General features: G+C 64.2%; 4 protein-coding genes across 27 annotated transcripts in view; 2 read left to right on the forward strand and 2 right to left on the reverse strand.

The window, feature by feature from the left end:
• LOC116436186 (Fc receptor-like protein 4) overlaps positions 1 to 281 on the reverse strand; it is a 187,336-nt gene extending 187,055 nt beyond the window's left edge. For all 11 annotated transcript variants that reach the window (XM_032093174.1, XM_032093175.1, XM_032093173.1 and 8 more), the window contains exon 1: positions 217 to 281. In XM_032093174.1, coding sequence (XP_031949065.1) covers positions 217 to 247 — 31 coding nt within the window. In that variant the 5' untranslated portion in view covers positions 248 to 281. The remainder of the gene's footprint in view (positions 1 to 216) is intronic.
• Positions 1 to 27,741, forward strand: part of LOC116436190 (Fc receptor-like protein 3) — a 161,494-nt gene that overhangs the window by 46,781 nt on the left and 86,972 nt on the right. The gene's annotated exons all lie outside the window — the stretch shown is intronic.
• LOC116436201 (Fc receptor-like protein 5) lies at positions 1,923 to 6,115 on the reverse strand. 5 transcript variants are annotated; one of them, XM_032093228.1, is made up of 10 exons: positions 6,076 to 6,115; positions 5,494 to 5,514; positions 5,175 to 5,405; positions 4,639 to 4,911; positions 3,570 to 3,839; positions 3,178 to 3,480; positions 3,011 to 3,097; positions 2,445 to 2,466; positions 2,305 to 2,365; positions 2,070 to 2,222 (listed from the first exon to the last, which is right to left on the reverse strand). In XM_032093228.1, the coding sequence occupies exons 1-10, from the start codon at positions 6,104 to 6,106 to the stop codon at positions 2,172 to 2,174; spliced, it is 1,350 nt and encodes a 449-aa protein (XP_031949119.1). In that variant the 5' UTR covers positions 6,107 to 6,115; the 3' UTR covers positions 2,070 to 2,171. The 5 variants fall into 5 exon arrangements, with proteins under 5 accessions (XP_031949118.1, XP_031949117.1, XP_031949120.1 ...); XM_032093227.1 differs by lacking the exon at positions 2,305 to 2,365 and having other exon boundaries at positions 1,923 to 2,248; positions 3,011 to 3,094; XM_032093226.1 differs by lacking the exon at positions 2,305 to 2,365 and having other exon boundaries at positions 1,923 to 2,248.
• On the forward strand, positions 17,371 to 26,903 carry VSIG8 (V-set and immunoglobulin domain containing 8). 6 transcript variants are annotated; one of them, XR_004236967.1, is made up of 8 exons: positions 17,371 to 17,475; positions 18,630 to 18,805; positions 21,189 to 21,390; positions 21,827 to 21,859; positions 22,361 to 22,528; positions 23,694 to 23,816; positions 24,129 to 24,512; positions 24,582 to 24,740. XR_004236967.1 is itself a non-coding variant. In XM_032093258.1 (8 exons), exons 1-8 carry the CDS (start codon positions 17,427 to 17,429, stop codon positions 25,550 to 25,552), a joined length of 1,077 nt encoding a protein of 358 aa, XP_031949149.1. In that variant the 5' UTR covers positions 17,371 to 17,426; the 3' UTR covers positions 25,553 to 26,903. The 6 variants fall into 6 exon arrangements, 5 of the variants coding, with proteins under 5 accessions (XP_031949149.1, XP_031949151.1, XP_031949150.1 ...); XM_032093258.1 differs by lacking the exon at positions 24,582 to 24,740 and adding an exon at positions 25,381 to 26,903 and having other exon boundaries at positions 24,129 to 24,282; XM_032093260.1 differs by lacking the exon at positions 24,582 to 24,740 and adding an exon at positions 25,381 to 26,903 and having other exon boundaries at positions 24,147 to 24,282.

Genomic DNA, 27,741 nt, shown 5'->3' on the forward strand with positions numbered 1-27,741 from the left:
CCCCGTCCTTACATTCCTGTCCCTCCATTCCTGTCCCCTGTTCCCCACAGCCACTCCACGACTCCGATCACATTTAAGGGGTCCATGCCCATGCTCGGGCTCTGCTGGCCTTGGGCACCTCAGGGCACCCCGCAGCCCCCTCTGCCCCCTCCCCACCGCTCTCTGCCTCACCAGGGCCCATCCCCGGGGCGTCAGGCCCGTGCCCGGGGCACTCACCCCACAGGAGCAGCGCCACCTTCCCGGCCATCCCAGTGTCCCCGGCCACCCGGGCTGGCTGCCACACACTGCCAGGCCAACTGTCCCCTGGGTGGCGGCTCTTTGGCCAAAGAGGAAGGAAGCGATGTCACATCTCGTCCCCACATGTTGGTGGCACATGGTGGGTGCAGGGTGGGGTGACCCAGAGTCCAGAGTGGGACAGAGACCCAGAGCTCCCCCGAGGTGCTCGTGGCCTGGGGATCACCCCAAGCAGATTCCCAGGGGCTCTGGGTCTGTGCCCCCCTGCCCCACAGGGGCTTTTTCTTCTCTTCATTTCCATTTCTTTCCCTTTTTCCATCATCTTCCTGTCACCCCCAGCAGCCCCTGACCCAGCGATCCTGGGGAGCTCCTGAGCAGGGAACGGGTTGAGGGGACATTGAGGAGGGAGAAAAGGGGGTGCTGGGGGTGTGGGGGAAGTTTGGGGGGGCAATGGGGGATGGGGGTGTCCGGCTGTGCCCCTCCCTACACCTTTGCTTTCTCTCTCCAGCAGCAGAAGGAAGAGGCCGTTTGTGCTGAGAGTCAGACGGGGGCAGGTTCTGACCTGGGGGGGCACATCCAGAGGGGTCTTGTCCGGGGGGGGGGGTCCCTGTTCTACGGATGACACGTCCTGGGGGGATCCTGTCCCAGGGGTGACTTATCCAGGCTGGGGGAGGGGCAGGTCTTGACCTGAGGGATGGCGGTTCTGGGGGTTCCCTTGACAGGTTCCGGGGGGGTCCCTGTTGCAGGGGGGATCCTGGGGACCAGTGCCCATTCAAATGTGGGGCCAGGCCACGCCACAGCCCCACTGCGCAGGGATGGGCATTGGCCAGCCCTGCTCTGGCCAGACCCAGGGGCAGCCACGACCTCAGGGTCCCCCCGCCCCCTGGGCTTTGACTCTGGCAGCTTTAGAGCTGCTGCAAGGTGAGAATTGTGTGGGGGAAAAGGCGTGGCTGTGGTTTGCTCAGGCCTGCGAGAAGCACAAAAGCCGCTTGGGCCACATCGGCCCCGTCGCTCCCCGCAGCCCGGGACAGTCCCGGCCCTCGCAGCGCGATGGCAGCCGCGACCTGCGGCAGTGCCCGAGCCCAGGACTTCCGCTCCCGCAGTGCCGGGCCTTCCTCCCCCGGCTCCCCGCTCCCCGCCACGCTCCCCGCACCTCCCCCCGGCGCCGCCCGCCCGCCCCAGGGCCGGGCCCGGCGGAGGCTCCGCAGCGGCTCCGGGGCTCAGGCGCCGCTCGGCGAGCGCCGGCTGCGGGGCTTTGGCCACCGCCGGCTACCGGGCAGCACCGGGCAGCGCTGGCGTGGCTTGGGCTGCCGGGTCCCCGCCGGCCGCCGCGGCTCCGTGCCGGGGCTCTCGGGGCGCTGCCGCTGCTGCCGGGCTCCAGCTCGGGCCGAGGAGCTCGGCAGCTGCGGGATCGGGGCCCGTGGCCACGGGGCGGCACCGCCGCACGTCCCCGAGCCCTTGGCCGGCTGTCAGCGAGAGGGGACAAACAGCGAGCGGCAGCTCCTTGCCCTGCGCGGGGGCAGCTGCGAGGGAAGCAGCCCGGAAATGCAGCAATGGATCATTTTGTCCCTCTGCCCAAGGCACTGAGGGAGCCCCAAAACTCAGGCAAATCCCACAGGGATCTGCTCAGCACCCTGAGCGGGACCCTCCTCCTTCCCGAGCTGAGCAGGCAGAGCTGAACAAACCAATCCCATTTCTCCCGCTTTAATCCAAACGCTGCCTTTTGGGTCCAAGAAGAGGCAAAAGGGTCCTGTGCCCCCGCGGCACTGGGAGGGGAATGGGGAGGCCCTGGGGTGCTGTGAAGGGCAGTGAGGGACCCCTGGGGGGACTCGATGCCTCCCAGTGATCCCCAATTTCCCCCCAGGGTCACATCACACTCTCGTAGGTGGCACCGGGGTCCTGCTGTCCCTCGTAGGGTCCCGGCAGCTGCGCGTTGGTCACTTGTGGATGCCGAGGGGGGGCAGGGCCGGGGGACACCCGTGGGGGCGCTGACAGAGACAGCGGTTGTGGGGACCTGGGAGGGGGTGACACCCGTGGGGGACGTGTCCCTGTCCCCAGCCCCGTACTCACCCCCCGCCCGCTCGCTGCCCACGCCGTGGGGCTCCAGCAGCTCCCCCTCCTCCGGGGGGCCCTGCGGGGATAAGGGGGGGCCTGAGGGGGTGTGTGGGGAAGGGGTAAAGGGGAGTCACGGCCGGAGCCCCCCCACTCACCTGTCCTGGGGCTTCCTGGTGGCTGCAAGGAAAAGGGGAGGGGGTGACCGTGGGCACCCCGGGACCCGTGAACCTTCCTGGGACCTCGGCAGCTCCGACCACCCACGGGACCCCCAAATCCTCACTGGAGCCCCAATTCCCACCGCACCCCTGATTCCCCCCTGGACACTCCAAGCACCCCTGATCCCGCAGAAATTCTGCACCACCGCTGTGCCCCTGAGACCCCCGGTGCCCCAGAACCCCAAGCCCGGCAGTGAGGGGCACCCCCAAAACTCCCCCAGACCCCAAAAAGATCCCCCAGCATCCCTGCACAGCCCACCACGAAGTCCACAAACCCTCCAGGAGCTCCCACTGCCACCCCAGTGTTCCTCAAAGCCCACCCAGGGCTGCCCCTGGAGCCCAACCAAGACCCTCCAGAATCCTCCTAAAACTCCCAGGACCCCCAGCCGAGGTCACTGGGGGCTCCGTTTCCCCCAGCTCAGGGGCTGTGGGTGCTGCCCCATCGCCCCCCCACTCTGGGGGCTTCCCCTCACTCCAGCACCCCCGTTGGCCCCATTGTCACCCACGCAGGCGGTGCCACCAGTGACAGCCCCCGATGACACCCAGGAGCAGGGCCAGGAACAGGAGGCTCCTGCCGATGTTCACGGCCACTGCTGGGGACAGAGGGGGACACATCAGGGTCAGCTGCCATGCCAGGGCTTCTGCACCCTCCAGTGACCCCGAGTGAGCCCACCTGTGTCCCAGTGTGCCCGCGGTGTCACCGTCAGTGCCAGCTCGGGGCTGAGCGCCTGGAACACGCGGTGCCCGTCCTGTCCCAGCTGGTTGGTGGCCACGCACTGGTAGGTGCCGGAATGTCCCACATGGACGTCGCCGAGCTCCAGGAGGGGACCTCGGGCCACCTCGCTGCCGTTGCGCAGCCAGGTGAAGGTGACAGGGGCTGAGCCCACCTGCACCGAGCAGCGCAGGGTCACGGGGTCACCTGCGCGCACCGGCTGTGCCAGGGCACCGGGGCTGATGGTGGCATTGGCCACGGGCACTGTGGGGACATAGACGGGGCTGGGACCTGGCCGGGGGGGATGGGGAATTGGTGGGTGGGGTCACCCCATTCCTGATGGTCCCACTCACCCAGGACGGTGACATTCAGGGGGACACTCTCGGCCACGCTGTGCCCGTCGCTGGCCCTGCACTGGTAGTGGCCGCTGTCATTGTCTCCAACGTGGCGCAGCTCCAGGTGGGGGCCAGTGCCCAGAAGTGCCCACGAGTCCCCCCGGTGCCAGGAGAAGGACAGGGGACCTGTCCCCGTGGCCACCGTGCAGTTCAGCACCAGGCGGTCCCCCAGTGCCACCTGTGCCCCGGGGGGCTGCGCCGACACGGACACCCCCGAGAGCGGAACACCTGCGGGAAGGGGACACCATGGGACAGTGAAGGACCTGGGGAGGGGCTGGGTCAGGGAGGCTTGACGGGAGCACAGTGAGGAAGAAGGGAGCCAAGAGATGGTGGGGGAGGCTTGGAAGGGGTTGAGGCACTCCAGGGATGTTCAGAGAGGGGAGACCTGGAGAGGGTGGAGGGAACCACAGGGAAGGTTTTGGTGACCCAGACATGGATGGGACCTGTGCACCATGGAGGGACCTAAGAGAGGGAGAGGTGTACCTAGGGAGGGGTGAGGGGACACAGTGAGGGATGAGGGGACAGATGGCAGTGAAGGGGGGCCTCGAGTTGTCAGGAAGAGCTGGGTGTCCCCAGGCAGGACTGGGGGACCCGTGGCGGCTGTCGGGGCTCCCCGCGCCCATCCCCGCACTCACTGCGCACCGTGACGCGGAGCCGGGCGCTGCTCTTCCGCACGGCCCCCGCTCGGAGCGCACCTGGCAGCTGTAATTCCCCGAGTGGGAGACCCCCACGGCGGGCAGCAGGAGCTGCGGGGACCCCTGCGGGCTCCCCACCAACCGCCCGTCCCGGTAGAAGAGGTGCAGGAGGGGGGCTCGGGGCCGCAGGGGGCTGGGGGTGCTGAGGCAGCTGAGATTCAGGGGGGACCCCTCGGTGGGCTCGGGGGCACCCTCCAGCACCAACAACGGGAAGACAGACGGAAGGAGATGGGGCGGGGAGAACGTGACCCCGAGCCTGCTGTGAAGGGGCTGTGGGGGTGCTGAGGTGTGGGGGTGTCGGGGTGTCAGGGTGGCGGCTGTGGGGTGCTCACTGTGCACTGTCACTGTCACCGGCGCCGACTCCGACTCCTTCCGCCCCCGGGACAGGCTGGATTCCACCCAGCCCCTGCAGCGGTAGCGGCCGCTGTGGTGCAGCTGCAGAGGGGACAGGGACAGCTCGGTCCTATTGCGGAACGGCTGCAGTTGTTTCTCCTCGCGGTAGAAAGACACAGAAGCCACCGGATTGTCCTGCCAGCCCCGGCAGCGCAGTGTCACCGTGTCCCCCTCCAGCAGCGCCCGCGCCGGCACCTGCAGCACCAGCCAGGCTGGGGGACAGGGGGGTCCGGTCACACCGCGGGGATCCGTGGGGTCCCGATGGCACCGGGACGCTCCGATTGGGTCACAGCCAGCGCACCAGGGGTCCCCAATTCCAACATTAGGCTCCGCTCGCCCTGGGATGCTCTGGGATGTCCCCGTGTGCAGGGGAAGGGCTCTGGTCACACCAGGGGGGTGACCCATGGAGCGGAGCCCACCCAGAGCCCTCGGGGACCCCGCGGGTGCCAGGCTGGGGACACCCAACCCCCCTCACCATTGGAGACGCTCACGGGTGGGCTCAGCCCGGTGTCGGGTCTGTGACACTGGTAGGTGCCACTCTCGGTGACAACGAATCGGTCGGGTCCCTGCAGCCGCCAGCGCTGCCCGTCCTTGTACCAGGTGGTGGCAGCGGCGGTGCCCGAGCCCTGGCAGGTCAGTGTCACCTGGTCCCACAGCACCGGCGGCGTCCAGGGGGGCTGCACGAGGAGCTGGGTGGTCTGGGCACCTGTGGGTGACAGGGGACACCAGCCTGCCAGGGCCAGCGCGGGATGGGGACAGCGGGGCGGGGACGTGGCATCCCCCCGAGGACTCACCAGCGAGGCCGAGGGTCTGGGCTGGAAGGGAGAAGGGACAGGGCTGGGTGGGGGTGGCCCCGTGGGGACAGCGGCACCCGGGGCACGGAGTGTGGGGCTGTCCCCAAACTGTCCCCACGGGGTCACCGGTTTAGCACGGAGGTCTCAGGGATTGGGACACCTCTGTCACCCTGGGCTGAGGCAGGACACGGGGACACTGTGGCCACTCCGGGCATGGGGACTCGACCAACACCCGGTGCTGGCCCAGGTCACCTCCAGCAGCCCCACGGCTCCTCTCACCACCACCAAATCTCCCTGGTGCTTGGCCCTTTCTCCCTGCCCCTGTCCTCACACCTGGCCCAGTCCCATCGCGCCCGTCCCCACATCCCCGTCCTTACATTCCTGTCCCTCCATTCCTGTCCCCTGTTCCCCACAGCCACTCCACGACTCCGATCACATTTAAGGGGTCCATGCCCATGCTCGGGCTCTGCTGGCCTTGGGCACCTCAGGGCACCCCGCAGACCCCCTCTGCCCCCTCCCCACCGCTCTCTGCCTCACCAGGGCCCATCCCCGGGGCATCAGGCCCGTGCCCAGGGCACTCACCCCACAGGAGCAGCGCCACCTTCCCGGCCATCCCAGTGTCCCCAGCCACCCGGGCTGGCTGCCACACACTGCCAGGCCAACTGTCCCCTGGGTGGCGGCTCTTTGGCCAAAGAGGAAGGAAGCGATGTCACATCTCGTCCCCACATGTTGGTGGCACATGGTGGGTGCAGGGTGGGGTGACCCAGAGTCCAGAGAGGGACAGAGACCCAGAGCTCCCCCGAGGTGCTCGTGGCCTGGGGATCACCCCAAGCAGATTCCGAGGGGCTCTGGGTCTGTGCCCCCCTGCCCCACAGGGGCTTTTTCTTCTCTTCATTTCCATTTCTTTCCCTTTTTCCATCATCTTCCTGTCACCCCCAGCAGCCCCTGACCCAGCGATCCTGGGGAGCTCCTGAGCAGGGAACGGGTTGAGGGGACATTGAGGAGGGAGAAAAGGGGGTGCTGGGGGTGTGGGGGAAGTTTGGGGGGGCAATGGGGGATGGGGGTGTCCGGCTGTGCCCCACAACACTTTCACTTTCTCTCTCGGGCAGCAGAAGGAAGAGGCCGTTTGTGCTGAGAGTCAGACGGGGGCAGGTTCTGACCTGGGGGGGCACATCCAGAGGGGTCTTGTCCGGGGGGGGGGGTCCCTGTTCTACGGATGACACGTCCTGGGGGGATCCTGTCCCAGGGGTGACTTATCCAGGCTGGGGGAGGGGCAGGTCTTGACCTGAGGGATGGCGGTTCTGGGGGTTCCCTTGACAGGTTCCGGGGGGGTCCCTGTTGCAGGGGGGATCCTGGGGACCAGTGCCCATTCAAATGTGGGGCCAGGCCACGCCACAGCCCCACTGCGCAGGGATGGGCATTGGCCAGCCCTGCTCTGGCCAGACCCAGGGGCAGCCACGACCTCAGGGTCCCCCCTGCCCCCTGGGCTTTGACTCTGGCAGCTTTAGAGCTGCTGCAAGGTGAGAATTGTGTGGGGGAAAAGGCGTGGCTGTGGTTTGCTCAGGCCTGCGAGAAGCACAAAAGCCGCTTGGGCCACATCGGCCCCGTCGCTCCCCGCAGCCCGGGACAGTCCCGGCCCTCGCAGCGCGATGGCAGCCGCGACCTGCGGCAGTGGCCGAGCCCAGGACTCCGCTCCCGCAGTGCCGGGCCTTCCTCCCCCGGCTCCCCGCTCCCCGCCACGCTCCCCGCACCTCCCCCCGGCGCCGCCCGCCCGCCCCAGGGCCGGGCCCGGCGGAGGCTCCGCAGCGGCTCCGGGGCTCAGGCGCCGCTCGGCGAGCGCCGGCTGCGGGGCTTTGGCCACCGCCGGCTACCGGGCAGCACCGGGCAGCGCTGGCGTGGCTTGGGCTGCTGGGCCCCCGGCGGCCGCCGCGGCTCCGTGCCGGGGCTCTCGGGGCGCTGCCGCTGCTGCCGGGCTCCAGCTCGGGCCGAGGAGCTCGGCAGCTGCGGGATCGGGGCCCGTGGCCACGGGGCGGCACCGCCGCACGTCCCCGAGCCCTTGGCCGGCTGTCAGCGAGAGGGGACAAACAGCGAGCGGCAGCTCCTTGCCCTGCGCGGCTCGGGAAGGAAAAGCCCCGCGCGTCCCCGCGCTGTCCCGGCAGAGCCCAGGGACCGCTGTCCCCGCGGCCTTGGGGACACTTTGCAGCCTGGGCTGGCCTTTGGGATGTCCTTCCCCTTCTGCCGCTCCTTTCCCCCCTTCCAGGTGCTGTCCCGGGCCAGGGCGGCTTTAGGGCTCAGCCCTGTTTTCCCTGGCCACAAATCTGCCCCAAATGATTTGCCAAACCCCTTCGGGGTTTCCAGAGGCGAGCAAGGAAAGCTGGAATGGGATTAGCTGCACTCCCAACTGCTTTGGGAAGCTGCTTTGCCTTGTGGGGCGGGAGGTTGGGAGCGCTGCCATCTCCCTGCGCTCCCACAAGGAGCCCCGGGCGGCTTTGGGATCTCTTATCTCGGAGGCACCTGGATCAAAATCTCCTAATTGGATTCCCTGGATTAATTAATGAATCCCAGCAGTTCCCGGCTCTGGGGTGGCTGCGGTGACTGGCGCCGTCACCTCCGGGCGATTCGGTGCCAAACCCTTCCATCCAACAGCCCGAATTTGGGAAGCTGCTCTGGGATCTGCGGGCCGGGCTGTGGGAGAGCCCCTGCAGAGGGGCCAGCACAGCCAAACTTCGGGACTATTTCTGGGAGCGAGGCCCCGGGAAACGGCGCAGTGCCGGGCCATGGGATTGGGGCCAGGATTTAAAGCTCCAAACAGAATTCCCAGCAAACAGAATTCCCAGGAAAGAGAATTCCCAGGAAACCCCGCACCCACGCGTGCCCGGGATCAGCTCCCGCACAGCGCAGAGCCGGGGCAGATCCCGCCGGGATGGGCTCGGGGAAGCCCCGCCGGGATCGGGAACCCGAGCCCGCCCGGGTGTCCCTTCAGCAGGTGGCACTCTGGGGACAGCAGAGGGACAGCCCCAGTCAGGCTGGACTGGGAGCACTGGGAGCTGCCCAGCGCTGCCGCTGGATGGCCCCGCTGTCCCCGGCTCCTGGAGCTGTCCCCGGGTCCCCCTCCCGCCACCCCCCGCCAGCCCCCGGTGGCCACGGGCGGGGCACAGGGGGCATCTCCCGGTGCCCGCGCTGCTGCTGGAGCTGAGGCTCCGCGGTTCCCGGACCCCCCCTTCCCACCCCAACCCCAGGCTGGGGAGGATTTGGGGAGGATTTGGGGAGGATTTGGGAGGATTTTGGGTCTCTCAACCCGTCCTGTCCCGCAGCTCTCGGGCTCCATCCCCATCGCGATCCTTCGGAGTGTCACTGCCTCGCCCGGAGTGCTGCCCTCCCTCGGGAACAACCCCAAAATCCTCGAAATCATCACCAAAAACCTGGTCCGGGAGCTCATGGGAGGCTGTGCCCGAGCCCTGGGGGGATTTGGGGACCCGGGGGTGTCACTGCGCTGTCCCAAAACCTCAGGGATCAGGGATGGGCAGTGTGGCCAAGGAGCGCGGAACACCCACAACTGAACAATCCCCAAACTCAACAAATCCCAAAAAAAGCACCAGAAAACATTCCTGGCAATCAAAAAAAGCTCCTTTAGGGCAGAGCTGGGGGTACTTTACCCCCAAAATGTGTCCAGTGCTGCCTCAGGATCCCAAAATGCCCGCGAGAGGCAGCGGAGCCGTGTGTTTGTGCACGGGGATGCTTTAGGAGCACGGCTGAACTTTAGGAAGCCCGGCCCTAATTACAACACCTCATTAAGGGCCTGCATTAACCCAACCTGCTCCAATTTAGCCTCGTTCTGACCTCCCCAAATTTTCCTTGGAGTTGCTCAGCTTCGCTTCCTGTTTGGAACCTCTGCGGTGTCCTAAAAGGTGTCCCCGATGAGTCAGGTTTGGGGTTTTTGGGAGAGGGAAAAGGGGAGGAGGATTTTGGGGCTGGTTCAGGGTTTGGGGCTGATTCAAGGTTTGGGGCTGATTCAGGGTTTGTCACTGGTTCAGGTTTTGGGACTGGTTCAGGTTTTTGGGGCCAGTTCGGGTTATGGGGCTTCTTCCAATTTAAGGACGGGATCAGGTTTTTAGGGTTGGTTCAGGTTTTGGGTCCAGTTCAGTTTTTGGGGCTGGTTCAGTTTTTGGGACTGGCTTAGGTTTTTAAGTCCCGTTCATTTTTTTTGGGCTAGCTCAGTTTTTGTCACTGGTTCAGGTTTTTTGGGCTGGTTTGGGTTTTGGGGTTGGTTCAGATTTTTAGGGCTGGTCTGGTTTTTTTGGGCTGGTTTAGGTTTTTTTGGGTAGTTCAAGTTTTGAGGCTGGTTCAGGTTTTGCCACTGGTTCAGGTTTTTGGGGGTGGTTCAGGTTTTTAGGGCTGGTTAAGGTTTGGGGGGCTAATTCAGGTTTTAGGGCTAGTTCAGGTTTTGGGGCTGATTGAGGTTTTATGGTTGTTTCAGTTTTTGTCACTGGTTCAGGTTTTTAGGTCCAGTTCATTGTGGGGCTGGTTTAGGTTTTTTGGGTAGTTCAAGTTTTGAGGCTGCTTCGGATTTTGGGACTAGCTCAGTTTTTGTCACCGGTTCCATTTTTTGGGCTGGTTTGGGTTTTGGGGCCAGTTCAGGTTTTTGGGGCCAGTTCAGGTTATGGGGCTTATTCCAATTTAAGGATGGGTTCAGGTTTTTAGGGTCCGGTTCAGTTTCTGGGTCCGGTTCAGTTTCCGGGTCCAGTTCAGTTTTTGGGGCTGGTTCAGGTTTTTGGGGCTTGTTCCAATCTTGGGGCTTGTTCCGATTTCGGGGGAAATTCAGTTTTTGGGCCTGGCTCAGATTTTAGGTGCAGCTCACTTTTTGCCTCTGGCTCAGCTTTTTAGGGCCTGTCCACTTTTTAGGGCCAGCTCACCCTTCCAGCCTGGCTCCAACCTTCCCCTCCCCATCCTCCTGTTGTTTTCCCAATTTTTTTTTTTTTTTAATTTGCTGGAAACTGTTTGTGCCGAGCTAATTCCTGAAAATCCAGCCCTGGACATCCCCGAGCTCACCCAAACACCGGCCACTGTCATTACCTTTATTAGAGCCCGCTGTGGCCACTCTTGCCGGCGCGTCCTGGAATCCTTTGCCGTGATGCGGCTGCCCGGGGCTCGTCAGGCAGGAATTCTGCTCATATTCTCCAGGGGAGGATGAAAGGTGACACACGGGCAGTAATGAGGGAATTCTCGCGGCCCTGAACGCCTTCAAAGTGCGGCAGCATTTGGTTAATGCCGCGCTCCCACCCCTGCCCGCGTCACCATGGAACCTGAGTAATCCCGGCAGTCATTAACTCCTGGGAGAGCGGCCCCAGATGTGTCATTATCCGCATTTTTACAGCCGGGGAAATGGGGGCACCGCGAGCTTCGCTGGTTTCCGGCCGACCACAGCCTGACTCACCTCGGGGTGGCAGCGACGGGGGGGCACCCCCCGGTTTTGGGCGCTGCTCCGCATCCTCGGCGCGGATTCCAGGGCAGGGGATGCCAAATTGGAGCCCTGGGCGGGCTGAGGGGTGTAAAACACGGTGGGGGAAAAGCAGCTTTTTGTCCCCAAAAATGCGCGCGGGGAGAGGTTTGGGTGTGGCACAGCAGAGTTTGGCTGGGGTTGGGGGGGATGGGATGGGATGGGATGGGACGAGATGGGACGAGATAATGGGATGGATGGGGTGGGATGGGATGGGATAATGGGATGGATGGGATGGGATGATGGGATGGGATGGATGGGATGGATGGGATGGATGGGATGAGCATCCTGCGGGAGCGGAGCTGGCACTGGCAGCGCTCTGGGCACCATCACTGTCCCCAGCCCGGGGCTCTCCTGGTGTCCCAGCCTGGGCCACCTCCCAGCTCCCTCTGCATCCTCAGCAAACGGCACCTGCTGCGGGGCCACTGTCCCAGAGCCATCGGGAGCCTGATGGATTCTTTCCTCTGCAGAGCCACTGGAATGCCCGACAAGTACTGTGCCCAGGTGGAGCGCAAAGCCCAGGGACGAGCCAACGCAGCCCTCTCCTAGGCCCAGCCCGAATCCCCACGGATTTGGGGCTCCGCTTCTGTTTTTCAATCGGTATTTTTAATCTGGTTTTTTTTTAATTAAATGCTGGTTTTGAGCACGTGGTGTTTCCCATCCTTCCCTGGCCTCAGGAGCTGCCCACAGGGCTGGAGGAGCCCTGAGGCTCCTTGTGCCACCTGCCCCACGCTGGGGGTGGAGATTGTCCCTTGCCCTGTCCCCGAATCCACTGGGGCTGTTTGAGGGTGCCCCCACCCCCAGGGCAGGGTCCCCGCGGGCTCTCCCCCCCCACCCCCAGCCCTGCCGGTGCCACCTTGTCACCGCGGTGCCACCTCTGTCCCTGCAGCTGAAGCTCCCTCAGGGCCAAAGCAAAGGGACCAGGGGATGATGCAAAGGTGTCACCTCCAGGGGGATGGGGACAGGGCCTCGGGAGCTGCCGGGTCCCGCAGGAGTGGCTCTGATTAATTGCCAGAGCAGCTGGAAAACAAGGAGAGCTGGGAAAGGCAAGGCCGGGCCAGGCTGGAGCAGAGGGAGGACGAGGCTGTGGCCTCGCTGTCCCTTCCCGTCCTTGTCCCGTCCCATCTCTGCTCCAGCTCTGCTGTGACCTCGTGGTGTGACAGGGCCAGGCACTGCAGGGCTGGGTGTCCCTTTTGGGGACACAGCAGCCACCTCAGCCCCAGTCCCGAGGAAGCCCCAGTGGCCACCAAGCTCTTGGGGACACCCAGGCCATTGTCACCAGTGCTACCCCCTCTGCAGTGCTCTGTGCCACCCCCACTGGCCATCCCCACTGGCCATCCCCATTGTCCATCCCCATTGTCCATCCTCACTGTCCATCCTCACTGTCCATCCCCATTGTCCATCCCCATTGTCCATCCCCACTGTCCATCCTCACTGTCCATCCCCTGTGTCCATCCTCACTGTCCATCCCCACTGTGCATTCCCAGTGTCCATCCTCAGTGCCATCCCATGTCCATCCCCACTGTGCACCCCCATCATCCATCCCATGTCCATCCCCAGTATCCATCCCGTGTCCATCCCCAGAATCCATTCCCAGTAGCCATTCCCAGTGTCCATCCATTGTGTCCATCCCCATTATCAACTCCCAGTGTCCATTCCAGTGCCTATCCCCGTTGTCCATCCTGAGTGTCCATCCCCACTGTCCATCCTGTGCCCATCCCCTGTGTCCATCCCCATTGTCCATTGTCCATCCCCACTGTCCATCCCCAATGCTGACCACTGCATCCACTCCCAGTGTCCATCTGCTGTGTCATCTTCATTGTCCACTCCCAGTGTCATTTCCAGTGTCCATTCCCATTTTCCATTCCACCTGTCCATCCCGAGTGTCCAGTCCCATCGTACATCCCCAATGACACCTGCAGTGTCCATCCCTACTGTCCATCCCCATTTTCCATCCTCATTGTCCACCCCCAGTCCCATCCCCCAGTGTCCACCCCCAGTGTCACCCCCATCGTCCACCCTGCATCATCCCCATTTTCCATCCCCAGTGTCCATCCCCAGTGTCCATCCCCAGTGTCCACCCTCATTGTCCACCCTCATTGTCCATCCCCAGTGTCCATCCTCATTGTCCATCCCCAGTGCCATCCTGCACATCCATCCTCATTGTCACCCACGGTGTCCACCCCCAGTGCCACCCACTTTGTCCATCTCTGCTGTCCATCCCCAGTTCCCATCCCTATTGTCCATTCCTATTTTCCACCCCCAGTGTCCACCCCCAGTGTCCATCCCCATTTTCCATCCCCAGCTCCATCCCCCATGTCCATCTTCAGTGTCACCCCCAGGGCCATCCCCAGTGTCCATCCCCATTGTCCATCCCCTGTGCCACCCCCAGTGTCCATCCCCATTGTCCATCCCCTGTGCCATTCCCAGTGTCCATCCTCAGTGTCCATTCCTATTGTCCATCCCTATTTTCCACCCCCAGGGCCACCCCCAGTGTCCATTCCCAGTGTCCATTCCCAGTGTCCACTCCCAGTGTCCATCCCCTGTGTCACCCCCTGTGTCCATGCTCAGTGTCACCCCCAGGGCCATCCCTATTGCCCACCCCTATTGTCCACCCCCAGCCCCATCCCCATTGTCCATCCACTGTGCCACCCTCAGTGCCATCCTTGTTGTCCATCCACTGTGCCACCCCGTGTCCACGCTCAGTGTCACCCCCAGTGTCCATCCCCGGTGTCCATCCCCGGTGTCCATCTCTGGTGTCCATCCCCAGTGTCCATCCCCAGTGCCATCCCCTGTACCACTCCCTGTGTCCATCTCTATTGTCCATCCCCGTTTTCTATCCCCATTTTCCAACCCCAGCCCCATCCTCAGTGTCCATCCCCTGTGCCACCCCCAATGTCCACCCCCAGTGTCCATATCCAGTGTCCATCCCTATTGTCCATCCCCAGTGTCCATATCCAGTGTCCATCCCTATTTTCCATCCCCAGTGTCCATCCCCAGTGTCCATCCCTATTTTCCATCCCCAGTGCCCATATCCAGTGTCCATCCCTATTTTCCACCCCCCGTGTCCATCCCCAGTGCCCATATTCAGTGTCCATCCCTATTTTCCACCCCCTGTGTCCACCCCCAGTGCCCATCCCCAGTGCCCATATTCAGTGTCCATCCCTATTTTCCACCCCCTGTGTCCACCCCCAGTGCCCACCCCCAGTGCCCATATTCAGTGTCCACCCCCAGTGCCCATATTCAGTGTCCATCCCTATTGTCCATCCCCAGTGTCCATATCCAGTGTCCATCCCTATTTTCCACCCCCAGTGCCCACCCCCAGTGCCCATATCCAGTGTCCATCCCTATTTTCCACCCCCTGTGCCACCCCCAGTGTCCACCCCCAGTGCCCATATCCAGTGTCCATCCCTATTTTCCACCCCCAGTGCCCATATCCAGTGTCCATCCCTATTGTCCATCCCCAGTGTCCATATCCAGTATCCATATCCAGTGTCCATCCCTATTTTCCACCCCCAGTGCCCATATCCAGTGTCCATCCTCAGTGTCCATCCCCAGTGTCCATATCCAGTGTCCATCCCTATTTTCCACCCCCAGTGCCCATATCCAGTGTCCATCCCTATTGTCCATCCCCAGTGTCCATATCCAGTGCCCATATCCAGTGTCCATCCCTATTGTCCCCCCCCAGTGCCCATCCCCGGTGTCCACCCCGCCCCGGCCACGCTCCGGCCGTGTCACCCTGGCTCACTCTGAGCCTGGCCCAGCCCGGAGGGGTTCGAAGCCACCGCGCCGAGCGCGGCTGGCGCTGTCCCCGGCCGGGGACCGTCCCCGCCGAACCCCGGCCCCGTCACGGCCCCGTCACGGCCCCCGGGGCCCCCCCAAAATCACAGACGCGGCTCCGCACGTGCCCGGCCGAGCCCCAGTTCCCAGCGGGAGCCGGGAAGGGTTAAACTGGGAGCTGGGACGGGAACTGGAGCAGTCCATGGCCTCGGGGCCGGGGTTTGGCCCCGCCGGGGCAGCGGCAGAGCCGGCTCGGGCAGTCCCGGAGCGGCCGGAAGGGCCGAGCGGGGCCGCGGGGCAGAGCCGGGCCGGGCGGGGCCGGGCCGGGCTGGGCACGGAGCTGGGCACGGAGCTGGCACCGGAGCGAGGACACGGCGCAGAGGGGGGACATGGCACAGGGTGGGGGGCGCAGCACACGGTGGGGGGTACAGCCCACTCTGGGGGGCAGAGCCCCGTGGGGCGGTCACGGCACGGAGTGGGGGGCACAGCCTGGGGTGGGGGTCACAGTCCCGTTTGGGGGACACGGTCAAGAGTGAGGGTCACAGCACGGGAAGGGGGGGTCACAGCCCCTTGGGGGGGTCACAGCCCCTTGGGGGGGGTCACAGCACAGAAAGGGGGGGGTCACAGCCCAGAGTGGGGGTCACAGCCCGGTGTGGGTCTCTCAGTCTGGTGGGGCGGTCACAGCCCAGGTTGGGGGCCACAACCCATTGCAGGGGTCACAGCCTGGGGTGGGGGTCACAGCACAGAAAAGGGAGGTCACAGCCCCTCGGGGGGGTCACAGCCTGGGGTGGGGGTCACAGCCCAGTGCAGGGGTCACAGCCCAGGTTGGGGGCCACAACCCATTGCAGGGGTCACAGCCTGGGGTGGGGGTCACAGCACGGGAAGGGGGGGTCACAGCACCTTGGGGGGGTCACAGCCCAGAGTGGGGGTCACAGCACAGAAAGGGGGGGTCACAGCCCAGAGTGGGGGTCACAGCCCGGTGTGGGTCTTGCAGCCCAGTGGGGGGGTCACAAGCCAGGTTGGGGGCCACAACCCATTGCAGCGGTCACAGCCTGGGGTGGGGGTCACAGCACAGAAAAGGGAGGTCACAGCCCCTCGGGGGGGTCACAGCCTGGGGTGGGGGTCACAGCCCAGTGCAGGGGTCACAGCCCCTTGGAGGGGTCACAGCCCAGTGCAGGGGTCACAGCCTGGGGTGGGGGTCACAGCCCCTTGGGATGGGGGCTCAGCCACCCCCAGGCCGAGGCCAAGGACAGGGCCACCTGTCCCAGGTGGGCGCTGTGACCCCAGGAGCACGTGGGGTCTGGGGGGGTCCCTGGATGGGGGTGGGGGCACACAGGTGGGGGGAGGGCATGGGTGACAGTGTCAGGGTGTGCCCGTGTCCCTGAGCTCCCATGTCCCTGTGCCCCCGTGTCACTGATGGATGTCCACGTCCCTGTGTCCCTGTGTCCCCCTGTTCACGCTGTCCATGTCTCCTGTGTGGCCTCAAGGGACACAGGCAGGGACAGTGTCCTTGGCAGGGCCTTCCCATGGGGCTGAGCCCCCCTGGTGTCACCCCAACACCTGCTGTCACTTGTCCCTGTTCCAACTCCTCCCCCCATTTCTGTGTCCCTGTCCCAGCTCTTCTGTCCCCTGCCGTGGCCCTGTCCCAGCTCCTCCATCCATCCCTGTCCCAGCTCCTCCATCCATCCCTGTCCCAGCTCTTCTGTCCCCCGCCATGGCCCTGTCCCAGCTCCTCCATCCGTTCCTGTCCCAGCTCTTCCATGCCCCGCCGTGGCCCTGTCCCATCTCCTGCACCTGCTGCCACGTCCCTGTCCCAGCCCCTCCATGCCCTGCCAGTGTCCTTGTCCCCAACAGTTCCATCCACTGCCGTATGTCACCGTCCCAACTCCTCCATCCCCTGCTGTGTCCCTGTCCCCAACACCTCCATCCAACGTCGTGGCCTTGTCCCACTCCTCCGTCCATCCCGTCCCAACTCCTCCATCCCTGCCATGTCCTTGGCCCCAACATTTCCATCCACTTCTGTCTCCCTGTTCCAGCTCCTCCATCCCTGCCGTGTCCCTGTCCCATCTGAGCATGGCCCTGTCCCTGTCCCTGCCACGCCACCACGTCCCCATGCAGTGACCAGTGGGCTCGATAGGTGCCATGGTCCCCACGCTGCCACCGCCAGTGCCCGCCAGCCCAGGGGCAGGTCCGGAGGAGGGATCTGCTGCCTTTAAACCCCTGCTCCAACCACACCTTTAAGCTCTTCGAGTCCCCGCTCCAAACCCAGAATCCTTTCGGGATCCGTGGGGCCGAGCTGCCACCTCCAGCCGCTGGTGGCTTCGTCCCACTGTCCCCACTCAGCGCCCACAGCGGGGCCACGTCCATCCCATCCCCATCCCTTTCTCGGGGTGTCCCCCTGGTGTCCCACTGGGGTCCGGCCGGGGTCCGGCGGGCCGGGCGCTGCCTAATTAGGGGGTAGGAGCGGAGCAGGGCGGCAGCCACGCACAGCTCGGAGCCACTCACTCATCCCACAGGAATCCTCCCCACGGGGAGGAGCGGCCCCGGCCCAGCGCCTAAAAGGGCCCCGCACGGGCCGGCTGCCCTCGGAGCCTCGGAGCCTTCCTGCGTCCTCCTCCTCCTCCTCCTCCTCCTCCTCCTCCGCGGCCGCAGCGCCATGGCAGGGCACGGCGCCAGCCTGCTCCTGCTCCTCGGGATCCTGCCAGGTAGGAGGATCCCGGGATCGCGGCTTCCCGAGGGATCCCGGAGGGGCTTCGAGCCCCGGGATGGAGCGCAGGGCGCGCCCCGTGGTCACACACCTGCGGCCACCACCGGGGTCCTGCCCGTGCGGGACAGGGCAGGTGGCATCGAGCCCGACGTGTCGCTGGGGCTGCCGGGGGGTGACAGCCCCGAGGGGACCGGGACCAACCCGGGACATCCCCGTGGGCGCCCGATGTGGGAGATGCGACCCGCGGGTGGGGGGCTGCAGCTGTGGGGTCTGGGGGTGTCAGGGCCCAGGTTTGGGATGTGATGGGTCCCTGTGCCCTGTCACTGCTCCCGCGGGTGGGGAACTGCAGCTGTGGGGTCTGGGGGTGTCAGGGCCCAGGTTTGGGATGTGATGGGTCCCTGTGCCCTGTCACTGCTCCCGCGGGTGGGGAACTGCAGCTGTGGGGTCTGGGGGTGCTGCCAGCTGCATTGGGACACAGAATTGGGGGACAATGGGTTCCTGCTCTCTTCAGGTCGGGTGCTGCAGGTGTGGGGTTCAAGGTGTGTCAGGGCACTGGTTTGGGGTGTGATGCGTCCCTGTGACCCACGGGTGAGGTGCTGACAGATGTGCTAGGGCACAATTTGGGGTGCAACGCATCCTGTGTCCCGAGAATGGGGAGCTGCAGGTGTGGGGTTCAAGGCGTGTCAGGGCACCAGTTTGGGGGGTGCTGGGTCCTTGTGCCCAGTCCCTGTGCCCTGTGGAGGGAGGGACTGCAGGTGTGGGGTCAGGGTGTGCCAGGGCACAGGTTTGGGGTCCCTGTGCCCCATCCCTGCTTCCCGTGGCTCAGAAGCTGCCGGTATGGAGTTTGGGGGTGCCAGGATACAGGTGATGGGCCCCTGTCCTCTGTGGGTTGGGGGCCACAGGTGTGGGGTCAGGAGGGTGTCAGGGCACAGGTTTGGGGTGTGATGAGTCCCTTCCCCATCCTGTCCCCTGTGGGTTGGGGGGTGCAGGTGTGGGGTCAGGGATGCTGGGGCACAGGTTTGGGGTCTCTGTGCCTCATCCCTGCTCCGCATGGGTGAGGAGCTGCAGATGTGGGGCTGGGGGGTGCCAGAGCGGGGTCGGGGCGTGCTCTGGGTGCTGTTTCAGGGGGTGACGGTGCCGTTCTGTCCCCAGCTCTCCTCGTGGCCGTCAGGATCAACGGCAAGGGCCGGGAGGTTCTGTACCTGGCCAAGGGCGACTCAGTCAAGCTGGGCTGTCCCTATGTCCTGGAGCCCGAGGACAACGGTCCCCAGGGCGTGGGAATCGAGTGGATCCAGATCACGCCCGAGAGACCCGGCCCCGAGAATGTGGTGAGGGGCTCGGGCACGGTGGACAGGGTTGGGGGGTGGAGAGATGGGATTGGGGCTCAGCCAAGATGAGGGACAGGCAGGGACAGGCAGGACAGGGAGGGACAGGCAGGGACAGGCAGGGACAGGCAGGACAGGGAGGACAGGCAGGGACAGGCAGGGACGGGAAGGAGAGAGGAGAGGGAAGGACAGGCAGGGACAGGCAGGACAGGGAGGACAGGCAGGGCAGGAAGGTCTGGAAGGACAGGGAAGGACCAGACCGGGTCTGGAAGTGCTGGGATGGGAAGGACCAGACAGGGACAGGCAGGACAGGCAGGAGAGGCAGGGAGGGACAGGGAAGGATCAGGCAGGACAAGCAGGGCTAGGATGGGATCAGATGGAGCCCAGTGGAGCAGGCAGGGACAGGCAGGGCCAGGCAGGGATGGGAAGGAGAGGGAAGGACGGGCAGGCTCTGCAGGTTCTGAGCAAGGCAGGCAGGGATGGGCAGGGCAGGGAAGGTCTGGCAGCGTCTGGGACTGCCAGGCTGGGAAGGAGCAGGGCCAGGCAGGGACAGGCTGGGAAGGAGCAGGGCCAGGCAGGGACAGGCTGGGAAGGAGCAGGGCCAGGCAGGGCCAGGCAGAGCAGGGAACAACCAGCCAGGGACAGATGGGGTTGGTAAAGGCCTGGGACAGGCCTGGGACAGGCAGGGCCAGAGGGAGGCCAGGGAAGGAGCAGGAAGAGGCAGGAACAGCCATTGCTGAGCCTCCCCTGCCCTGAGAAACCCCCACTGTGCCCAAAGCCAACCCAAAAGGACCTCAATACTAACCCAAACCCAACCTTTAGCTCTAACCCCAACCCTAACCAAAACCAAACCTAAACGCAGCCCTAACCGAATCCCAACTAACCCTAACCCAAACTAACCCTAACCCAACCTTAACAGAACACAAACCAAACCCTAACAACACCCTAATCAAATCCTACTGCAAAATAACCCAACCTAACCCTGACACAAACCCAGCCTAAAGCCAACCCCAACAAAAACCTAATTAACCCTAAAACAATCTAATCCTAACCAAACCCTAACCCAACACTAAATAACCTGACATTTAACAAATCCTAACCAAACTTAACCCAAAGACAGACCCAAACCACAAACCTAAACCTAACTAACCTTAACTGACCTTAACCCAACCCTAACCCCAACCGTAAGCCTAACCCAAACAAACCCTGACCAAACCAAGACCAAACCCAACCCTAAACCCAACTAAACCTAACTCTAACCCCAACCCCAATCGTAATCCCAGCCCCAAACCGTACCTAAACCCCATCCAAACCGTAAACTCAATCCTACACAAAACCAAACTCTAACCTCAAATCCCACCCTAACCAGATTCCACACCCAAACTAACCCTAACCCTAACCTTAGCCCCTAAACCTAACTAAACCCAACCCAAACGCAACTCAATCAACCTTAACCCAAGGCTAAACTAAATCCTAACAAACCATAACCCTAACCTAAATCCAACCCAAACCCTAACCCAACCCTAACCAAACTGAAACCCAACCCCTAACCATAACCCAACCCAAACCCAACCAACCTTCACCCAAGGCTAAACCAAACCTCAACAAACCTTAACCATAACCTAAACCCAACCCTAACCCAACTCTAACCCAACCCTAACCCTAACCCAACCCAATCAACCTTAACCCAAGGCTAAACCAAACCCTAATAACCTTATCCCTAACCTAAACCCAACACTAACCCAACCAAACCCAAAACCAACCCAACCAACCCTAACCAAAGGTTAAACCAAATCCTGACAAACCTTAACCCTAACCTAAACCCAACCCAAACCCAACCCCTAACCCAACCTAAACCCAAACCCCAACCCAACCCAAACCCAAACCCTAACCCAGCCCAAACCCAACCCTAACCCAATCCCAACCCTAACCCTAACCCAAACCCAAACCCTAATCCAACCTAAACCGAACCCAACCCAAGAAACCTTAACCCAAGGTTAAACCAAACCCTAACAAACCCTAACCCTATCCCTAACCCAACCCAACCCGACCCCTAACCTTGACCCAAACCCAAACCCTAACCCAACCTAAACCCAACCCAAACCTAACCATAACCCAACCCTAACCCAAACCCAAGCCCAACCCAACCTAACCTAAACCCAACCCAACCCCAACCCTAACCCCAACCCAAACCCAATCCTAACCCAAACCCAACCCTAAACCCTACCCAAACCCAAACCCAACCCTAACCCAAACCCAGCCCTAACCCTAACCCCAACCCAAACCCAATCCTACCCCAACCCTAACCCAACCCAACCCCTACCCCCAAACCCCACCCTCCCCACATCCCCAACGCCGCCCTGACGCTGTCCCCGCGTGTCCCCAGTTCCTGTCCTACCAGGACCACCACGTGAACTACGGCAGCGGCTCGGGGCTGCAGGACCGCGTGGCCTTCGTGCAGACGGACCCAGGCCAGCGCGACGCCTCCATCCGCGTGGCCGACCTGCAGGAGAGCGACACCGGCACCTACCAGTGCCGCGTCAAGAAGAACACGGTGGCCGTGCACGAGGTCATTGTCACCGTGCAAGGTGAGGCCATCGCTCCCGGCGCGGCCCCAGTGCCGCCTGTCCCCCCCTCCCCACGCTGCTTGCACACGCGGTGATGGTGTTGCTTCATTGCGGTGGCTCCTGGTGCCACTGATGGTGTCCCCTGTCCCCTCCCAGGTCCCCCTTCCTGGGTGGCCGCAGTGGCCCTGATGGTGTCCCCTGTCCCATCCCCTCCCCCCCAAGGTGATCCCCTTTCTTCCCGTGTTGTGCTCCCACTCCTGAGTGGCCACTGGTGGCGCTGGTGGTGTCCCCTGGCCCCTCCCATGTCCCCCTTCCTGGGTGGCCCCTGGTGGCCCTGACAGTGTCCTCTGAAGTGGCCCTGATGGTGTCCCCTGTCCCCCTCCCAAGTCCCCTTCCCGGCTGGCCCTGACGGTGTCCCTCTAAGTGGCACTGACAGTGTCCCCTGTCCCCCATCCAGGTGGCCCTGACAGTGTCCCGTGTCCCCCTCCAGGTGATCCCCTCTCTCCCCGTGTTGTGCTCCCTCTCCTGGGTGGCCCCCGGTGGCCCTGACAGTGACCCCCGTCCCCCTCCCCACCCCCCTTCCTGAGTGGCCCCTGGTGGCACTTACGGTGTCCCCTCAAGTGGCACTGGCGGTGGCTCCTGTCCCTTGTCCCCCTCCACGGTGGCTCCGTCCCTGTTCCTCCTCTCCCCCATCCCTCATCCCCTGTTCCCGGCTACTCCTGATGGTGTCTCAGTCTCCCTCCCGAGTATCCCCAGTCCCCCCAGTGTCCCTCCCGGGTGTCCCTGTCCCCTCCCGAGTATCCCCAGTGTCCCCCCAGTGTCCCTCCTGGGTGTCCCTGTCCCCTCCCGAGTATCCCCAGTCCCCCCAGTGTCCCTCCTGGGTGTCCCTGTCCCCTCCCGAGTATCCCCAGTCCCCCCAGTGTCCCTCCCGGGTGTCCCTGTCCCCTCCCGGGTGTCCCCGCGGTGTCCCCTGACGGTGTCCGTGTCCCAGCAGAGAAACCGGCGGCCCCGCAGTGCTGGAGCGAGGGGGAGCTGATCGAGGGGGGGTCGGTGCTGCTGCGCTGCTTCAGCCGGGGGGGCACCGCGCCCCTCTCCTACCAGTGGGCAAAGCTGGCCGAGGGCTACGGGGGCGGGCGCCTGCCCTCGGGGACCCTGCAAGGTGGGTGCCGGATCCCCCTGGGAGCTCGGGAGGGGATTTGGGGGGGGTTGAGGAGGGGTTTTAGGGGCCCCCTGCCCTCGGGGACCCTGCAAGGTGGGTGAGGAACCCCCCGGGGGGGCTCGGGAGAGGATTTGGGGGGGTTCAGGAGGGGTTTTAGGGGGTCCCTGCAAGGTGGGTGCCGGACCCCTCCGGGGGGGCTCGGGAGGGGGTTTGGGAGGTTCAGGAGGGGTTTTAGGGGGTCCCTGCCCTCGGGGACCCTGCAAGGTGCGTGAGGAACCCCCTGGGGCGTGCGGGGGCACTCGAGGGGCTTCAGGAGGGGATTGGGGGGCACCATCCAAGGGCGTGCTGTGGCCATGGGGGGCACGGGGGGATCCCTGGCTGGAGGTGCACGGGGGGTGGGTGCACATGGGTGGGGGGGGCTGTGTGCTCCATGTCCCTGTGTGTCCATACCCGTGTGTGCCCTGTGTCCGTGTGTCCATGTCTGTGTGTGCCCTGTGTCCGTGTCCCTGAGTGCCCGTGTCTGTGTGTGCCCGTGTCCCTGAGTGCCCATGTCCATGTGCCCGTGTCCGTGTGTCCATGTCTGTGTGTGCCCTGTGTCCGTGTCCCTGAGTGCCCGTGTCTGTGTGTGCCCGTGTCCCTGAGTGCCCATGTCCATGTGCCCGTGTCCATGTGTCCATGTCTGTGTCTGCCCCGTGTCCGTGTGTGCCCGTGTCCGTGTGTCCATACCCGCATGTGCCCCGTGTCCGTGTGTCTGTGTCTGAGTGCCCGTGTCCATGTGCCCGTGTCTGTGTGTCCATGTCTGTGTGTGCCCATGTCCCTGTGTCCATGTCTGAGTGCCCGTGTCCCTGAGTGCCCGTGTCTGTGTGTCCATGTCCCCATGTCCATGTCCCTGAGTGCCCGTGTCCGTGTGTCCATACCCGTGTGTGCCCCATGTCCGTGTGTCCACGTCCCTGTGCCCATGTCGGAGTGCCCATATCCCCATGTGCCCGTGTCCCTGAGCACCCATGTCCCTGTGTCCCTGTGTGTCCATATCCGTGTCCCTCTGTGTCCCTCTGTGTCCCTGAGCACCCATGTCCCTGTGTGCCCCTGTCCCTCTGTGCCCCCACACACCCCGTCCCTGGGCCCCAAGTGCCACCCAGGTGACAGCGCCACCTGCCCCCCCCAGGCCGTGCTCCGGGTGACCTCCTGATCCGCAGCCTGACCGTGGCCCACGCTGGCACCTACCAGTGCCGTGTCACCAACCGCGTCGGGTACTCGGTGTGCCAGCTCAACCTGAGCCCCGGGCCCCGTGAGTGGCATTGGGGGGACATTGGGGACACAGGGGGGACACGGGGGGTGCCAGCTCAACCTGAGCCTCAGGCCCCGTGAGTGGCACCAGGGCTGGCTCTGGGTGGCATCACGGGTGTCTCTGTGTGGTTCCGGGGGTGTCCCTGGGCTCCAGGGTGGCACCGGGGCTGGTTCTGGGTGGCACTGTGGATGTCCCAGGTGCCAGGGTGCCCCGGGGCTGGCACTGGGGGTGGCTCTGGGCTCCAGGGTGGCACGGGGCTATCCCAGGCCGTGCCCGGAGCCTCGGGCAGCCGGTGGAGGCCGGCGGTGACAGGATGTGTCCCCGCGGCAGGTGGGCGCCAGGCTGGCATCATCGTGGGCTCCATCCTGGGCTCCCTCCTCCTCCTCAGCCTGCTGGGGCTGCTCATCTGGGCCCTGATCGCCCGCTACCAGCGCAAGGAGTGCCAGCGCGCCTGCAGCGACTGCAGGTGGGCACTGCGGGGGACACGGGGTGGCACTGGGCTGTACTGGGCTCTACTGGGCTTTACTGGGCTCTACTGGGCACCAGTGACTGGCACGGGGCACAGATGACCCACTAGCAGCGCGAGGAGGGTCCGAGGGGCTGCAGCGACTGCAGGTGGGCACAGAGGGACAGAGTGGGGACATGGGGTGGCACTGAGCTCTGCTGGGCTGTACTGGGCACCACTGGGCTCTGCTGGTGGCTGGTGGGCACCAGTGAGTGTTGCTGGGCACCACTGGGCACTGACAGCCACCACTGGGGCCCAAAGGGCACCAGTCAGGGCCACTGGGTTCTACTGGGGGCAAATGGGCAGCCAAAGGCTCCACGGGGCATCCCTGGGCACTGATGGGCACCACTGGGCTCCAGTGGTCACCAATGGGTGCTTCTGGGCTCTGCGGGGCACTGATGGGCATGGCTGGGGCCAAACGGGCACCAGTGGGTGATACTGGGCACCACTGGGCACTGGTGGGTATCACCGAGGTCCAGTGGTCACCACTGGGGTCCAAAGGGCACCACTGGGCACTGCTGGGCTCTGCCAGGGGCTGATGGGCACCAGTCACTGTCACTGGGCACCACTGGGCACCCCTGGGGTCCAGTGGTCACCACTGGGTGCTGCTGGGCTCTGCTGGGGGCTGATGGGCACCAGTGGGTGACACTGGGCACTACTGGGTAACCTGGTAACCACTGGGCACCCACGGGCACTACCAGGGGCCACTGCAGGTCACCTCAGGGTGCCACCAGGCACCGCTGGGGTCTAACAGGCACCAGTGGGTGCCACTGGGTGCTGCCAGGGTACCCGTGGTGGGTGGCATCAGGTACAGGTGAGTGCCAGAGGGACACCAAGGGGTGCCACCAGGTACGGGCGGGTGCCACAGGGCACCGACGGTCACCAAGGGGTGACCAGCTACAGGTGAGTGCCACCACCCACAGCTGGCTTCCAGAGGGGCACCAACAGCCGAGCTGCTGCCCCTTTGGGTGCCACCGGGTGCCACCAAGCACCGCCGGGCACCCAGCAGCGCCACCGCTGGCTCTGACACTGTGTCCCCGCTTGTCACTGTGCCCGCAGGAGCAGCACGGGTGGCACCATGCCCCGGCCGTGCACGGCCTGTGCCCACCACTCGTACTCCCCGCACGGCATCAGCTACATGCAGTGCCAGCACGGCGACGGCGACGAGCGCGCGGCCGCGCTGCTCTGCAACGACGGCATCCGCCACCAGGTCCCCTGCCCCGCGCTGTGAGCCCGCGGCCACCGCCCGGTGTCCCCTCCCCGCGGGGCCACCGCGGGGCCACCGCAGCGCCGGCGACAGCGCCGGGGACAGCGCCGGGGACAGCGAGCGCCCGCCCGCAAAAGCGACGGCAGGAGCGGCTCCCAATCATCAAAAAACCCTAAAAACCTCGCGAAATCCTATAAAATTCCAACAATCCTATAAAATTCCCCTGAAATCCCAGGAAATCCCGTTGCCGGTGCCCCCCGCGGGGCCACCGCAGCGCCGGGGACAGCGCCGCGGACAGGAAACGCCCGCCCGCAAAAGCGACGGCAGGAGCGGCTCCCACCCATCAAAAAACCCTAAAAACCTCGCGAAATCCTATAAAATTCCAACAATCCTATAAAATTCCCCTGAAATTCCACGAAATCCCGTTGCCGGTGCCCCCCGCGGGGCCACCGCAGCGCCGGCGACAGCGCCGGGGACAGGGAGCGCCCGCCCGCAAAACTGACGGCAGGAGCGGCTCCCAACCCTCAAAAACTCCTAAAAACCTCGCGAAATCCTATAAAAATCCTCCAAGTTGTCCAAAAATCCTATAAAATTCCCCTGAAATCCCATGAGATCCCGTCCCCGGTGCTCCCCCCTGCTCACCGCGGGGCCACCGCAGCGCCGGCAACAGCGCCGGGGACAGGAAGCGCCCGCCCGCCAAAGCGACGGCAGGAGCGGCTCCCAACCACCAAAAACTCCTAAAAACCTCTCGAAATCCTATAAAAATCCTCCAAGCCGTCCAAAAATCCTATAAAATTGCCCTGAAAATCCCATGAAATCCCACGAAATCCCGTCCCCGGTGCTCCCCGCGGGGCCACCGCAGCGCCGGCGACAGCGAGCGCCCGCCCGCAAAAGCGACGGCAGGAGCGGCTCCCATCCCCCCAAAAACCGTAAAACCCCTCGAAATCCCCCTAAAATCTCCCAAAATCCCTCTCCCGCCGCCCCCGGTCCGTTTTCACCTCGTTTTGTTGCTTTATTTTGGGGTTTGGCCCCGTTTTTTACGCCCCCCCCCCCACCCCCCCCGCATTTCCAGACCCTCCCAGTTCCCCATCCTCATTCCCAGTTTCCCCCCCGGCCCGGTTCCCATTTCTCGCCCTATTCCCAGAGCCTTTCCCGGTTTTCCAGGACCCCCGCCGGCCTCCCAGCCGGATTTATTTGTCACCCGCCTGTCACCGCGGGCTCGGGGCTGGCCCGGCCCCAAAAAACGGCTCCACCCCCGGTGCCCCCACATTTTGGAATTGGGGTTTTTTTTGGGGGAGGGGAGGGGTCGAGGCGCCGCCGGCACCGGGAACTGCGGTTCGGAACGAAGCCAAAAGGAAAAGAAACCAAAAAAAAACAAAAAAAAAAAAGCCAGGAAAAAAAGGAAAAAAGGAAGAAGGAAATGGAATAAAATCGAGTGAATTGAGAGGAGGAGTGTGGTGATGTGGGGGGACAGGGGAGGGGACAGAGATGGGGACAGGGACGGGGACAGGGGATGGGGACAGGGACGGGGACAGGGGATGGGGACAGGGATGGGGACAGGGACGGGGACAGGGACGGGGACAGGAGAGGACGAGCCGAACAGGACGCTCCAGGCCAAGGATGGCCGGCGTGTCCCCGGAGGTGACAGCCGTGTCCCCAACCCGCCCCTCTCAGGGAGCGCTGCGGCCGGAGGTGGCCTCTGTCCCCTCCCGTGGGGGACACGGGGCTGAGGGGTGAGGAGGGGACCTATCCTTGCTCCTGTCCCCTCCTGTCCCTGTCCCCTTCTGTCCCTGTCCTCTCCTGTCCTTATTCCCGGTCCCTTCATGTCCGTGTCCCCTCGTGTCGCCATCCCCGTCCCTGTCCTCTTCCGTCCCTGTCCTTTCCTGTCCCCTCCTGTCCCTGTCCCCTCCTGTCCCCATCCCTGTCCCCTCCTGTCCTTATTCCCTGTCCCCTCCTGTCCCCTCGTGTCGCCATCCCTGTCCCCTTCTGTCCCTGTCCTTTCCTGTCCCCTCCTGTCCCCGTCCCCGTCCTCTCCTGTCCTTATTCCCGGTCACCTCCCGTCCCTGTCCCCTCGTGTCGCCATCCCTGTCCCCGTCCCCTTCCGTCCCTGTCCTTTCCTGTCCCCGTCCCCTCGTGTCATTATTCCCCGTCCCTGCGTGTCGCCTCCTGACCCTGTTCCCTGTCGCCATCCCCGTCCCTGTCCCCTCCTGTCC

This window comes from Corvus moneduloides, chromosome 29, assembly GCF_009650955.1.
Source record: "Corvus moneduloides isolate bCorMon1 chromosome 29, bCorMon1.pri, whole genome shotgun sequence".
NCBI lineage: Eukaryota > Metazoa > Chordata > Aves > Passeriformes > Corvidae > Corvus > Corvus moneduloides.

What these genes read in the sequence shown, in the direction of transcription:
- LOC116436201 (XM_032093226.1), bottom strand. Translation starts at nt 6,106, where the DNA reads ATGGCCGGGAAGGTGGCGCTGCTCCTGTGGG. An exon ending in GGTGGCGCTGCTCCTGTGGG is followed by an intron (nt 5,515 to 6,075) that starts GTGAGTGCCCTG and finishes TCTCCCTTCCAG; the next exon opens with CCCAGACCCTCGGCCTCGCT. An exon ending in ACCAGGAAGCCCCAGGACAG is followed by an intron (nt 2,249 to 2,444) that starts GTGAGTGGGGGG and finishes ACCCCCTCCCAG; the next exon opens with GTCCCCACAACCGCTGTCTC.
- VSIG8 (XM_032093258.1), top strand. Translation starts at nt 17,427, where the DNA reads ATGGCAGGGCACGGCGCCAGCCTGCTCCTGCTCCTCGGGATCCTGCCA. An exon ending in GCTCCTCGGGATCCTGCCAG is followed by an intron (nt 17,476 to 18,629) that starts GTAGGAGGATCC and finishes TTCTGTCCCCAG; the next exon opens with CTCTCCTCGTGGCCGTCAGG. An exon ending in CAACCTGAGCCCCGGGCCCC is followed by an intron (nt 23,817 to 24,128) that starts GTGAGTGGCATT and finishes CGGCGGTGACAG; the next exon opens with GATGTGTCCCCGCGGCAGGT.